This window comes from Dipteris shenzhenensis, chromosome 23 (assembly GCF_047967505.1).
Source record: "Dipteris shenzhenensis isolate YYH24624 ecotype China chromosome 23, Dip_SZ_1.0, whole genome shotgun sequence".
Lineage (NCBI taxonomy): Eukaryota > Viridiplantae > Streptophyta > Polypodiopsida > Gleicheniales > Dipteridaceae > Dipteris > Dipteris shenzhenensis.
The window spans coordinates 410,851-424,448 of NC_141618.1; the positions used below are offsets into that span (position 1 = coordinate 410,851).

Sequence of the window (13,598 nt, forward strand, 5' to 3'; positions counted from 1 at the left end):
TAGAACATTCATATTGTGTGTGTGTGTGTGTGTGTGTTGCGTACATGCATATAAGATGCATAAAAATGTTCATACCAAGAATCAATAAGGTTAGGATTAAATGAACTTTTCTTATTGCAAATGGTGGAATATTGTAGTTAACAAACACAAATAGCCATGCAGAGAACGTTGTTGAGTGCAGTCCAAAAGGAGTAAATCCTTTGAAAGCAAATACCAATTTCACATTATGAGGCTCATCTATTGGACATGTTCCTTCAATTTGTTGAAATGTCTATTCTCCAATTTTTTTCAAGTCAATCCATATACTATCCCAATACTCAGCATCAAAATATGTGCTATATTTGTGGAATTATTGCAAAGTGTCTCAAGACCTTTCTTCATACATTGGTGGAGGATCAAGCATTTTTTGTTATGCTTTTGTAATGTGATGCTCCATGTTTAGGGCACCTTACATCTTTTTAAAAGATTCCTCTATACAATTGCAATCATTGACATATGCATGGTATCTTCCATTCATAATGAGATAAATAATGAGCTTGTTTCTACACTTGATGCATGTAGAATATTATTCTATGGAAAAAGCTTTGTATAAAAGAACCTATAAGACAAAGAAAATAAAATGGATTCAAAAGATCAATATTTAATGGACATTATCTTCAATCATTATCTTCATCTAATCAAGATACATTTCAAAGTGCATTCATAACCACTCATGAAAATTTGTTCATATGAAAAACATTAAGGTAACAATTCAAAAAAAAATCATGGGAAATATAATTATGCAAATCATATTGAGGATCATAAAAACTCCTTTGAATTACAAGCATTTGGTAACAATTTTAAGCCATTCATCTATGAGAAATATAAGTATCCAAAGCATACAAAAGCTATACATTTCATTTAGGGAAACCAAATCAAATATCTAGGGGTATTCTTGCTATATCTCATCCTATATTTGTAGGCATCATCCTATGAAATGAATAGTACAAAAATACCTCCTCTCCTAGGGAGAGATTTCTAGTGGCTGCAACCATCATACATTGATACATATAAAATGAGGCTTATAATCAAGCTCATATCCTAAATGCTCCTCATACATACATTTACCAAATCATTTAATGTTTCCTTATATATAAGCCTATCATCTACAAAGTAACTATCTCGATATCTTACTCCCTCTCCCTCTCTAAGCAATGTGGAATTTATGGCATCAATGTGACAACAATTGACACATTGAAATCCTATGAAATGTACTTGACTAACATCATTGATAGTAGATGTATATATCATGTATTGAAAACTCTAATAAGAGAAATACTCATGCTCATAAGGAAGCTCAGATTGTAATTGAGAACCATATGCCATCATTATTACTTTTCATAAATACTCTCAACCAGAAGAAAGTAGATATTCGCTTGAGGTCTTGGCCAAAACATGATCAATCCTCATAGATCCTACCATGAGGACTGGTGCGGCGTCAGAACTAGGGTTCAATGCCTAAAGGATGCTAGTAGAAACATTGACTATGCAACAGGAGCACAGAGAATGAGGAGAAAGCCTCGGCCATAGTTAAGGTATGTCATGGCAAATGGATTCCAATCATTCTTCTACAAAAAGTTTGGACTTTTAATGGCTGGACATTTCCTCTTTGGAACATCAAAATCAGTGTGAAGATTACACCAAAGAATGAAGAGAAAGACTTCTTCGATAATCGACTATCATTCCAAAAAAATCTCGTCAAGAAGGGCATGATCAAAGGAGACCAGCCACCACAGATGGCTAGAGAATGAATCAACAAGAAGAACGGCATGCTTCTGATGGAGTAAGATGCCACTAAGTGCCTAAAGGGGTGAACATGGAGCAATTAAGGCAATTTGTCCGAGTAAATATAACCATGGACAAAAACCCAATTTGACCTACTCGTATAAATTGACCTGTATCTTTAAGGCCTAAATTGCATGTTGGCCAACAACCTCATACAAATGGAGCTCTGGAGATCCTGTTCTTCTGAGTGCACAATCTGTTTAGCCAAGGTATGGAGCAAATTGAGTGGAAGTACCTGAGGAATGGACAGAGAAATCCAATACCATTCAAACATTAAGGTAATCATTTGAAATTTCAAGGGTACTAATGATGAAGACTTGTACAATCATCTTCAAAGTTTCTTGTGGGTTTGTCATATTAATGGTGGCACAACATATGAAGAAGACATGGATTATTTCCCATGTGCTTTAATTAAAAATGAATAGAGGTGGTTCAACCAATTTCCAATTGGGTTATAAAAATTCATAGAGGTGGTTCAACCAATTTCCATTTGGATATTTTCCTTATTAACTATATACTATGTCAGAAGCATTCCTATGATAGTTCAAATAGGAAATCAATGAGGAATTTGTTCTCGCAAAGCTGAGTGTCCAAGACTTTTTACTTCAGATGTAAGCTCTTATCAATCAGCTATTGACTATCATACCAGATGACAAGTCTATGATTGGCTTGGCTGATTACAGGATGCACATAGGTGGACTTCAGTAAACCAGAGGAGATCGTCAACCCGACTAAGATATATGAAGAGTTGTTATATATCTTGAAAAGAGTGAAGGCTTGAAAGACAAGACAAAGGAGAAAGATTTTGGCCGTGATACTGAAGAAGCACCAGTGTTATTGCATAACCATGCGGATTAGCAATTACTATGTGGATTAGTAGCAGTGATTGCAAGGGGTGTGCGCGGGTAGGCTAGACACAACTGTCAACAGTTCTCAAATGGTTCCAAACCGTTGTCTTGTACGCATGCTATTACTAGCATTTTGACTCCACTCTTGATATGAGAGAGATGCATTTTGCAGTGTTATGTTGATCTATTTTTTTTCTTGTTCTCTATGTTTTCCATAGATGATGCGCTGTGTATTTCTCTTGTGTATCCCGTAGCATCTTCACAGTACAGTGATGCTACACATCGGCGATCACGATGCACATTCTTACTATACATGCAAATAAAGTAGCAATCTAGCGAGTGGTCCATCTTCTATAGGGTGTCTCCGGTTCCCATGTCATCCTCTCCCTACTGCAATTGTGGAAGAACGTCGCATGGTAGTTTGCGGGCAATGGCATGCACTCATGCAGAGGTTCAAGAGGAGATTACAGTAGTGAGACTTCACATTCGATAACTTCAAGCCGAGCTCCATCTGATGCAAACAGAGCCATGACACCTTGCTTGCAGTGAGGCGAGAGCGGAGACTGCTGCCTTGCCCCAACCTCATTCGGTGGTCTTGGGAGTGGAATTTGCACTTGTTGTCAACAGAGTAGGTATGCATGCAAATACGATCACAGGGTCCTCCTAATCCCTTGACACCAATGACACTGATACCTTAGAGGAGGAGCAATCCTGATCATGAACACGATCACTCCCCGGTTTGTCCTAGAGGGACTGACCAATGCCAAGATGCACCCTCGCATTCATACTCACCACCTCACATGCACCTCGGGCTTGCATGTGCGAGTCTCATTGGATGGGTGCCAGGTGCTGAGTGCATCACCCTCTTTGAGTGCAATTGGATGGGCACCAGGTGCCAAGTGCATCACCCTCTACGATAGCAGTTTTGGTAGCCACACACAATTTATTTGGACCTCGCATCCTGACACCCCTCCCAACAAGGGGTGCAGTGACATCGAGAGCTAGCGTACGAGTGGTTCAACCTACAAGAGGGAGACAAATGGTGGCCCAAGTTCAGTACACCAAGTTTTCGAGGAAGAAAAGTGATGAACCCGATGCTCATGTCAGGCAATTCGAGAAGGTGTATGCGGTCAACAACCTGCCACTTGTCGTGCCACTCCAACAAGAGGCAGTGTTTTAATTGACCTTGGTGGGCAAGGCATCAAGGTGGCTTGCAGAGTATGTAGTGGACCATTTCACCACATATGATCTCGTCCACACCGCGTTCGTGAGACAGTTTCGTAATAGAATCATTGCTGAATATTTGCTTCCATTTCACCTCCTTCCAACTTGCTCATATTAATCCCTTTGTTTCCTTTGAACTATATGATTTGCTTGCTTCCAATGCTTTCATGTTCATTCAAACACTCAATGTTTGATGTTAAATTCTCTAAGGCCTACTGTGTTACTAGTGAGGCTACTATTTTAAAAAAAGATGATATGCTTGATTGTCAACTAGACTGGTGTCATGATATGTCAGATGCATCTTGACCATTTGAAGATATTGTTGTTGTAAAGGATAATCTTACATTTTTTATACACCTATTTTTCAAGTTATTGTTGTGCCCAAGGCTACCAAGGTGGACACATTTGGGGATATAGCCATAGATGTTTTTCATTATTCATAGGATATGCATGTAAATGCGCAAAAGTTGAGCTTGGATGCCTTGGAGTCTCGTGTAGCAAAAAATTCGTAGAATATATTAGAGCAAGAAGAAGCTTCTAATGCTTCTATTGACTTATAATTCTTTCATACCCTCATGAAGTCAACATTGATTTTCTTCCTCAAAAAGTTAAAATACCACCTTTCATTCACAAGAATCATAAGAACATCGAACCCTTCATTTTGATATAGTGGAATTGTTTCCTTGCATACTTTTTGAAAATGCAAATATTGACCTTGGATGATTTGATCCTTGTGCCTCCCTCTAGCTCTTCTTAAGGTTTGATTTTTACTTTGGCCTGTTGACTCTTTTGCTAGGACCTAAAAGTTGTAAATTTTTTGCTTTTGTACTTAATGCTGGGTTTTCAACTCTTCTAAGGTTTCCCACACAATAATATAAAGTATTACTTAAAAGTGTGTGTGTGTGTGAGTGTGTGTGTGTGCATGCGTGCATGCGTGCGTGCATGTGTGTATGTGTGTGTGTGGGTGGGTGGGTGGGTGGGTGGGTGTGCATGTGTGTGTACGTGCACGTGCATGTGTGTGTTTCTATGTGGAGTCTATGTGTGCATGCACCATGGACACACACATGATGTGTTCATGTGCACATGCATGACATCATGCTTGGAGCACACACATATGAGGCAGTCGATCAAGCGAGCGATGTCAAGCGAGCAGGACCAAATAAGCGAGCGAGAAAAAGTGAGCAAAGTAGAAATGGTTGGGCTACCAACACATAATCTCATTGTATGTATGTACTTATCATTAATAAAGATTTATAGTGCTTCCTCAACATTAAACATGATTATGACATAATATTGCGAGTGCACATTAGTAATAGTGTTCTATATTCTATGAGATGAGCTTAAATAGAAATACTTTGGCTATCAATAACAGGTACTATATAGTTGAAGTGCATAACTTGAGAAAAACATAACCTCACTATATGTATGTATTGATCATTAATAAAGCTTTATCGTATCACCATAATTTTGAAGATGACTATAACATAAGTCTACATTAGTGATAGTGTTATTTATTCTCATGAGATGAGCTTGAATAGAAATTCTTTGGCTACCAACAAGTAGTATATATTTTAAGTGCATCATTCAATAAAAACTTCAACATCAAACATGATCATAACATGTTATTACGAGTGGCCTTGGTCTAAATCTAGTGCAAGAAACTAGCAAAAATTCCATTAAATTCACATTTTTCTAGATGAATTTTTTCTAAATGGTGCAAAAGGTCATGATAATCATCTAAATCATGCCTTGCCATTCGTTTTGATATGTAACATGACCCCATTTGGATTTGTAATTCAAAAGATACAGGACATCGAAATTCTCATCTTTTAGGCCCAAAAAGGGAGCAGGTTAACGCGCTGCTTATTTTGGTCCGACAGATGAGAATTTTGGATGCCTAAATTCTCATCTTTTGGGCCAAAACAGGCAGCGTGTTAATGCGCTCCCTCTTTTGGCCCTAAAGATGAGAATTTTAACGTCCTGTATCTTTTGATTTACAAATCCAAATAGGGTCATGTTACATATCAAAACGAATGGCAAGGCATGATTTAGATGATTATCATGACCTTTTGCACCATGTATTAAAAATTCATGCATCAAAATGTGAATTTAATAAACAATTAGCCGATTTCTTGCATCAAATCTAGAGGAAAGTTTACCTAATAGGGACAATGCCAATATGTTGTCTATTTTAGATTCTACCATTGATTTCTATAAGCAAAGATTGATTTGTTTTGAAATTTAATTCATTTTAAAGAAAGGGATGTGCTTACTCTTTAGATTTTGTTGGATTGGTGGGATGTAAGAGTGATTCGTTAGGGAGGGTTTTTTTGCAAACAAAAAAACATGGGTTTTGTTCCAAGAGTAAATAGAGTTTCAAAAACCAAGCATTTGCAGATGCATGTAATGTGGACTATTCCAGTCAAGAAGTCCTATGAAACTTTTTGACTTGTGTGGAAGATTTCATTGGTGATCTCACTTATGTTGGTGGAGAGAGAGAACTTGATTATGGAGGATTACAAAAAATCGAATGAGTAAAAGTGAGAGAAGATAGGGTCTATCTTTACTAATGATGCCTTGGCAATGACATAGGTCCAACTCTCTCATGGACTTTTGAAGAACTTAGACAATTGCTAAAATAAGTATTTGTCAATCTATTATTGTTTTATTTGATTGTTTTTTTGGCTCGCTCGCTTTTTCTTGCTCGCTTTTTTTGGTTCGCTCACTTTTCCTCGCTCGCTTTTTGGTAATCCTCCACACATATGTATATTGAAGGTGGAGCATAGTCATGCCTCAATCTATGCTAGTTTCTTCCTTTTTTTACAAATTAGAGTTGGAAAATACATGGTAATATAAAAATATGTCCTTGCTCACATGTCCACCAATATGGGATTCTACAAAGTGAGGCCCCAGGGACCACTATGTTATCTTATTAACAATCCATACTAGAATGAAATTATTTTTCAGCATATGGTTAAAACATTTGAAAGTTCAAAATTTGCAACTTGCCCAAGGTAAGGTTTGATTAGGTTTGATATTGTTTCCCAAGTTTTGTGCTAGCTTCCATAAGAGTATTCATGAAAATGATTCTATGGATACACAAATTTTTGGTAGGTAACCATTTTTTACTTTGGGACCTCACCCATACACATGCTTTTGTAGTTTCTTAAATGTTCATGAGTGCTTCCTTAAGCAGTTAGCGTACCATTTGTGCTATACTCTCCATCACCACCAAGAATCAATTTAAGTGTCAACAACTTTTGAAAAAATAGCTTGGTTAATTGCAAATCAAACTAAATAACAAAAACATGTCACTTGAGTAGATAAAGGATGAAAGAAGGCTTGACATCAAATTCCTTTGAAAAACGTGTGAGCTTGAAAGCACATTAAATATTTAAAATATTTAACATGGTAGAGATTGAGGCTGGTATGTTGACGAAAATACAATTTTGGGTATATAGATAGAACTTATATTATTCTTCTATAGAATGTGATAATCCCATATGATTGTTAAATAATATTAGCAACCTACAATGATTGCTGACAATATTAGTTTTTGTCACTCAAGAAACAATTAAAAGCTATGAAAATTTTAGAATTTCGAATATTGTACAAACACCGACAAGTCTAATGTTAGAGTATATCTTATTTAAATGTTTTCATTAGATAAAATCAAAATTAGAGTACTTAAAGTTTCGGTAACGATAACTCTAGAAATTTTAATAAATGGGACTTATTAAAACTACAAAGTTACATGGTGTGTGTGTGTGTGTGTGTGTGTGTGTGTGTGTGTGTGTGTGTGTGAGAGAGAGAGAGAGGGGGGGGGGGTAAAATGCAGGGTGCGATTCATTTGAATTGCATATCCCTAATCCGTCTCAACCTATATGGATGGGTACATGAAGCCCAAATAGATGTTATCTATAAAAATTAGTAAGAACATTCTTTAGATTATTATGTCCTCATTAATCTTGAGTTTCTATACTTGAATCTACAAGGTGGCTTATTTTTCGACTAAGTACAACATCATAAATTATAATTGCTCTCAAAAATTCTAGATTTAATGAGAAAGCCATAATAAACAATTTTGAAGGCAATTTAACTTACCTAAGCCAATGATGGAGACAAGTTCTATTACCTATCGTGTAATGCTTGTTTTACATATATTTTAATACCTTCATTACTGTAGGCCATATCCTCCTTGAACCATTTGTCTACAGTTCTTTGCATACAATTTTGGAACTGTTACATAAATCATTTGCAAAAATGTGTAGTTCTTATAGCCATGCTTCGATGCCAATGTTTTTCTCCTCATTTGTCTTTTAAAGCAAGAATAAAGTGATCTCTTAAAGCATAAAGCGTTGAAGTATTTGGAATCATCACATGTGTTGTGTGCCCAAAGAAAGTTTGACATATATTAGACAACCACAAACAAAGAGCCATAACATCATTGGTAAAACTCACATAGCATTCTTTGCTATAATTATGACCCACATTTCACAATGGGTGCACAACACATAAAAAAGGCAAGGTTTGAAGAACTTATTAGTGGGTGTTTTGAATAAATAAATCTATCATACATGTCTTCTTCTTAACAACTATGAAGTCTTGTAGTGTAGATGTGACATTTATGTATAGAAATTGAAAGGCTTTGAAAATGAGAATAGAACCTATCGTCTCTCATACGTGTTTACTCATGGAAAGCCTTTTTTTAGGGTGAGTAGTGGAGTTTGTGCAATAGAGACATTAGATCTTAAACACAATAGCCATTAAAGTTTACGAGACATGACAATGGAATGGTTAGTGTCATTCATTCATGAAAATGTGTTTCCTTAACTCCCCTCCTCACCATGCTGGGAATCATGAGCATTAGTTGGATTATGCATAAGAAAATAAGACCTGCTAGTCAACAGAACTATGGATTGTGTAGGAAACACTGGTCATTTTCATGAATGCATTGAGCATTAGGGAAAGTTTGATAGATTTCTCATTTAATTTTAATGTCCACGAAGTAGGACTAGCCACATGAGGCAAGTAGGGTCATGGAAGCATTTAAGCTTTAAGTGTGAACTCCTAGAAAATGAGGATGGAGCTAAAGCCAAGAAAGCAAATTATAAGATTATACTAACCATACAATCAAAGCGTGCTGAGTATGGATTACGCCTACTTTTTACGTGGCCTATTAAAGGGGTTAAGTGTAAATTGATTGCTAATAGAGATCTTGTGGGATACAATATGATACAACATTTTGAAAGGGAGGCGAGTGAGAGTGACGTGTCCATAGTGACGACATGGGAGGAATTTGCAGAATCTTTATTTTTTCTTAAAAAAATCATTTTTTGTGCTGCTGCTTAAGGGCTACGCAATGGAGTTTGTGGATGTCGGGCAGTACACGTGTCACTGCAGGAGCGAGCGAGCCAATCAGCATATGCGGGGCACAAGAATGGACACGTGGACAAGCTGGATTGGTACGAAATGCCAGCAAGGTTTCCACGTAGGAAGAAAAGGCCTCTCTCTCTCTCTCTCTCGAACTACTGCTCCTCTGCGTATTTTGCTCCACGGGACACCGCACTCCAATCGATTCCTCCCTGGATGCCCCCTTGATCGATCACCTTTCTCCTGTGCCCATACCGTTCCTCCTCCTCGTCGTAGCTGCCTTCTGCTCCCCAGTCCTCATCCTGCTCTTGCCCAATCTGTGTACATCACAGAACACTGCATCTTTATTCCCGCTCTCCGTTGTGCACATCCCCCGCCCTCGACCACCCAGTAAGAAGTGACCAGTGTTCCACTGCCCAACCGACCATTGTCCTCTTTAACTTCAATCGATTGCCGTCTCGGTTGGAAGATCAGAATTCAGTACCTCCCTCCCCCCTCCCCCCCTCGCGCCGAGGAGTCAGACCTCGTTTTTCTTCCAACTTTTCCGTAGCTCTAAGTCTTCTACAACCGTCACCTTTTATACCAAGCGTGTTAATGCAATTGCCATTCGCCCCTACCAACCCCTTGTTGCAGCCCTTTACGGTCTTCCCTCACACACGGTGTGAATCGTGCCCATCGGCCAGCCTCGCCCTATGGAAAAACAGAGTGTTCTTGTCCTTCAGTGAACGTACTGCCACAAAGGTCGGCTCGATCCGACCAGAAGCATATGACTATGTACGGGTGTAAGAACGGCACGTACTGTGGAACTCTTTAAACACTCAGAAGCAACTTCATGTGTGCCCATGTGTAAACTTTGATCGCATATCATGGCCATATTTCACTTCGATTGTAAAATCATCCGCTGCAGAGGCAAGGTTCGTTCACGGCTAATAGGAAGATCGAGGGGTTCATGAGAGGAATGCACATGAAAAGAGACAACACTGTATGGGGTGGCTTGAGGTCGATGACAAAGTATGTGGACCCCCGCACTGAGCTTCTCTCTCGGCAGTTAGCAGGTTGCTGTGGCCAAGTACGTTCCTGTAGGAGTGGTTTTAGCGATGAATGCAGCGATGATGTGGACGTGAGGGAGGGCTATTGTACTAGTTTCAGCTTAGTACCGAAGCGCCCACGAGATTTCGTCCAAGAAGACGAGGAGGATCAAGCTGTTGAATCGTCGCTCTCGCAGGTGCAGATGGATTTGGATCGTGCAGCCCCGTCAAAAGGTGGTGGTGGCGTAGCCGCGATCAGAGAATTCGAGTCTGGAGAGCAACTATTTCATGAGACCGGTCATCGCAACGCCGAACAAGAACACACGGAGTTCGTGAGCCGTGCGGACAATTCGAGTCCCGCGACTGAGAAGCCGCTGCATGATGATGCCGAAGGGTGCCCATCAATCTCGAGTCTAACCTTCCAACATGGCGACAATGGAGTTGGTTTTGCTCCATCCAGCGAAGCTTGTACCCATCCGGCTTTTATAAAGGAACACGGAACGGCGCCACCGCCGCAGCAAAGGGATTTCTTCAAGCGGGATAGCGCGGTGGAACACCGCTGTAAAGAAGGGTCGGCAGATTCACCAGGTCTACCTCCATTGAGAGAAGAGTGGGGGGGGACGGGGACCGTAAAGCTGTTCGGATTTGAGGTGATGCGAGGATCGGTGGGCTGCAATGGGAGGCCGGGGATGGCCAAGGACGAGGAGACAAGCACAGAGAATGATAAGGAGGGGGTGAGAGGGAAGGCGGGAGGATTGGCGGAGGAAGAACAGAAGCAGCAGGGGGGGAAGGAAGAGGAGGAGGGGAAGGCGGCGATAGAGGGAGTGAAAGAGGCGGAAGCAGAGACGATGGAAGCGGAGGAGGGCGGCGGAGGAGGGGGAAGCGGCGGAGGGAGGGCGGCGGAGCAGCGGAAGTTCGAGTGCCAGTTCTGCCACCGGGAGTTTGCGAGTTCGCAGGCGCTGGGAGGGCACCAGAACGCGCACAAGAGGGAGCGGCAGCAGGCGAAGCGGCTGCAGATGGAGGCGAGTCGGGTCGCGGTTGAGGCGGCGGCGGGCGGCGGAAATTGCCGCCAACTTTATAACGTAGGTCTGCCGCCGCAGAGCACCGGAAGTTGCCGCCCCGATAGCGTAGATCGTTTTCCAGGTTCCGCGCTGGTGGCGCCGCACTCCGCTCTGCACCGCCCGCAGAACCACCCCAATCCCTGGCTTTATCTCAACTTCGCCGCCGAGCCATCGCCCTTCTCGCCTCACTTTTTCGACCACTCTTTCGCCTCCTCCTCTTTCCAACCCGCTATTGCCCGCCTGCCCCGCTCGCCTGCCTATTTCTTGCCCGACCGCTCCCCCGCCGCCTCCTGGCCTTCCCTCTTTCCTTACCTTGACCCTGGTCACCCGCCTAGTGCCGCCCCGGGCAAGGGCTTCCCCACTGCCCGCCACCTCGAACCCCCATCTATCCCCAAGCATGCCTTTGTTGACGATCACTCACTCGACCTCAAACTACGGCTTGCCACCGGACTTTGACTGTGGTTATTAAATGCTTTGCTAGCTCAACCCCCCTTCCCCCCCAAGTAACCAGCTTGATGTAATCAGCTTCTCTATACAAGTGGCCTAATCTTTGCCAATCTCTTCTCCACAAACATGCTTCTTTGTCCAAGAAGCCCAATTTCGTTTGGCTCTTGTAACTCTTTGGTCTTACTACTTACTAGCTTTCTAACTACTAGAAGTTTGACTACCATTGCTATATCCACAAACACATTAAGTTCTCCTTTCAACAATTCACAAACATGATCGGAAGTATCATTTTCGGTGGCATGCATATGATTGGCAAACGAGAAACGTGTTAGTGTATATCAGCTTACCTTTTTGCCCCCTCATAGCATCACACAAAATACTATCGATCGTCATGTGGAAATGTCTTCCACTAACGAGCTTTGATTACTTGCTTTACTTTGTCAAAAAAACTATGTTATAGCTAGTTTAGACCCTTTTATTCCTTTGAGATTATGTACGTTTCAAAAGAAGGCCATATCTTGTCAAATGTGTGCATTAGAACGAGTTCAAATTAAATCTCTTATTTTGTATGGGAATTTAGGGGCAACCATCTAAGAACCAAATTAATATCTATTATATAGGGGCGTATTTTGAAGAGTAGCTAAGTTTGCTTCACGTCCTTTTTTATACAATTGTTACATTATTTTGTATGAGCTAACTTAATATAGTTGAGGTGACTTATAATGCAAATTCTCCTTTTGCTTCCTTATTTGAGAGCACCATAGCTTCTAAGTCTTTAATCCATTTGGAGACCAATTGAAACCTAGAGCACACAATAAATTCATGATATAAATGTCTCACTTTATTAGAAATGCACCCAGAAGAGCATTAAATTTAGACAAAGCAGGCACTTCATAGGGTCCATTAGGACCCAATTCCCCCTACAGATGAAAAGGGTAGTATTTTTTATTACAAAGGGGTAGTATTTTTTATACAAAGTTGATAAATGCCAAAATTCTACAATTGTTGTAGATTCAAATCTTCAAAATACACGATGAGGGATCAACAGAATTAGTTCATACTCTACATTTTTGGGACTATAATGGTAACATTGTGATCATGTCCATCAAGTGCAATCTCAAGTTCACATATGATACATGAAAAAGTAATTCTTGAAAGTAATGCACAATGATTGGAAGCAAGCTTGCAATGTATGCACTCATCCAGCGGTTGCTTATTTTCAAATATCATGACATGGTCATTAATGGATTTCTTTCTTGTGTTTAGGTTCACGACAATAGATATGTTATCAAGTGGCAACGTTTCTTTTATGCAGGCATTTGGCATAGATACTCTTACTATGAAAGATGTATTTAATCACTTGTGTTCTCATCTAGCACTTAGAAACTTGCAAGATAAAGGTGAAAAACTTGAAGCTCAAGTCCATGAAGCAATCGTGTGTAGAGTTTGAACTAGCTTGAGCACGGTGAAACAATTGAACTTTTTCGACGGAATGTGAAGGAAAGGTCAGCATGGTGATGTTAAGATTTGTTAATGGATGTTGGGTCAAGTGAGCTATGTCATTGAATGTTTTTGTAGCCTCAAAAGCATTAAGCATTCATCGAAGGAACTTCTATGCAACCCAACATAGGCTTATTGGCAAGGAATGTGTTATTGCCTTTGGACACATGTTGAAAGAAGGGGCCCAGTGGACTAGCTCAATTACAATAGAGGTGAAGGAGCTTCTTTTTCATTTCAAGCTTCCCATACCTGTGTCTCACCAAATAAAAAGGATGTTTCTCAAAAGTAGGTAG

The 13,598-nt window shown here is 40.4% G+C and overlaps 1 protein-coding gene across 1 annotated transcript; it reads left to right on the forward strand.

Moving 5' to 3' along the window:
• Positions 1–11,129: 11,129 nt before the first annotated feature.
• LOC147886826 (uncharacterized) lies at positions 11,130–11,849 on the forward strand. Its single transcript, XM_087394933.1, has one exon. The coding sequence runs from the start codon at positions 11,146–11,148 to the stop codon at positions 11,812–11,814; it is 669 nt and encodes a 222-aa protein (XP_087251059.1). The 5' UTR covers positions 11,130–11,145; the 3' UTR covers positions 11,815–11,849.
• Positions 11,850–13,598: the final 1,749 nt, after the last annotated feature.

Coding starts and splice junctions, on each gene's coding strand:
- LOC147886826 (XM_087394933.1), top strand. CDS start 11,146: ATGGAAGCGGAGGAGGGCGGCGGAGGAGGGGGAAGCGGCGGAGGGAGG.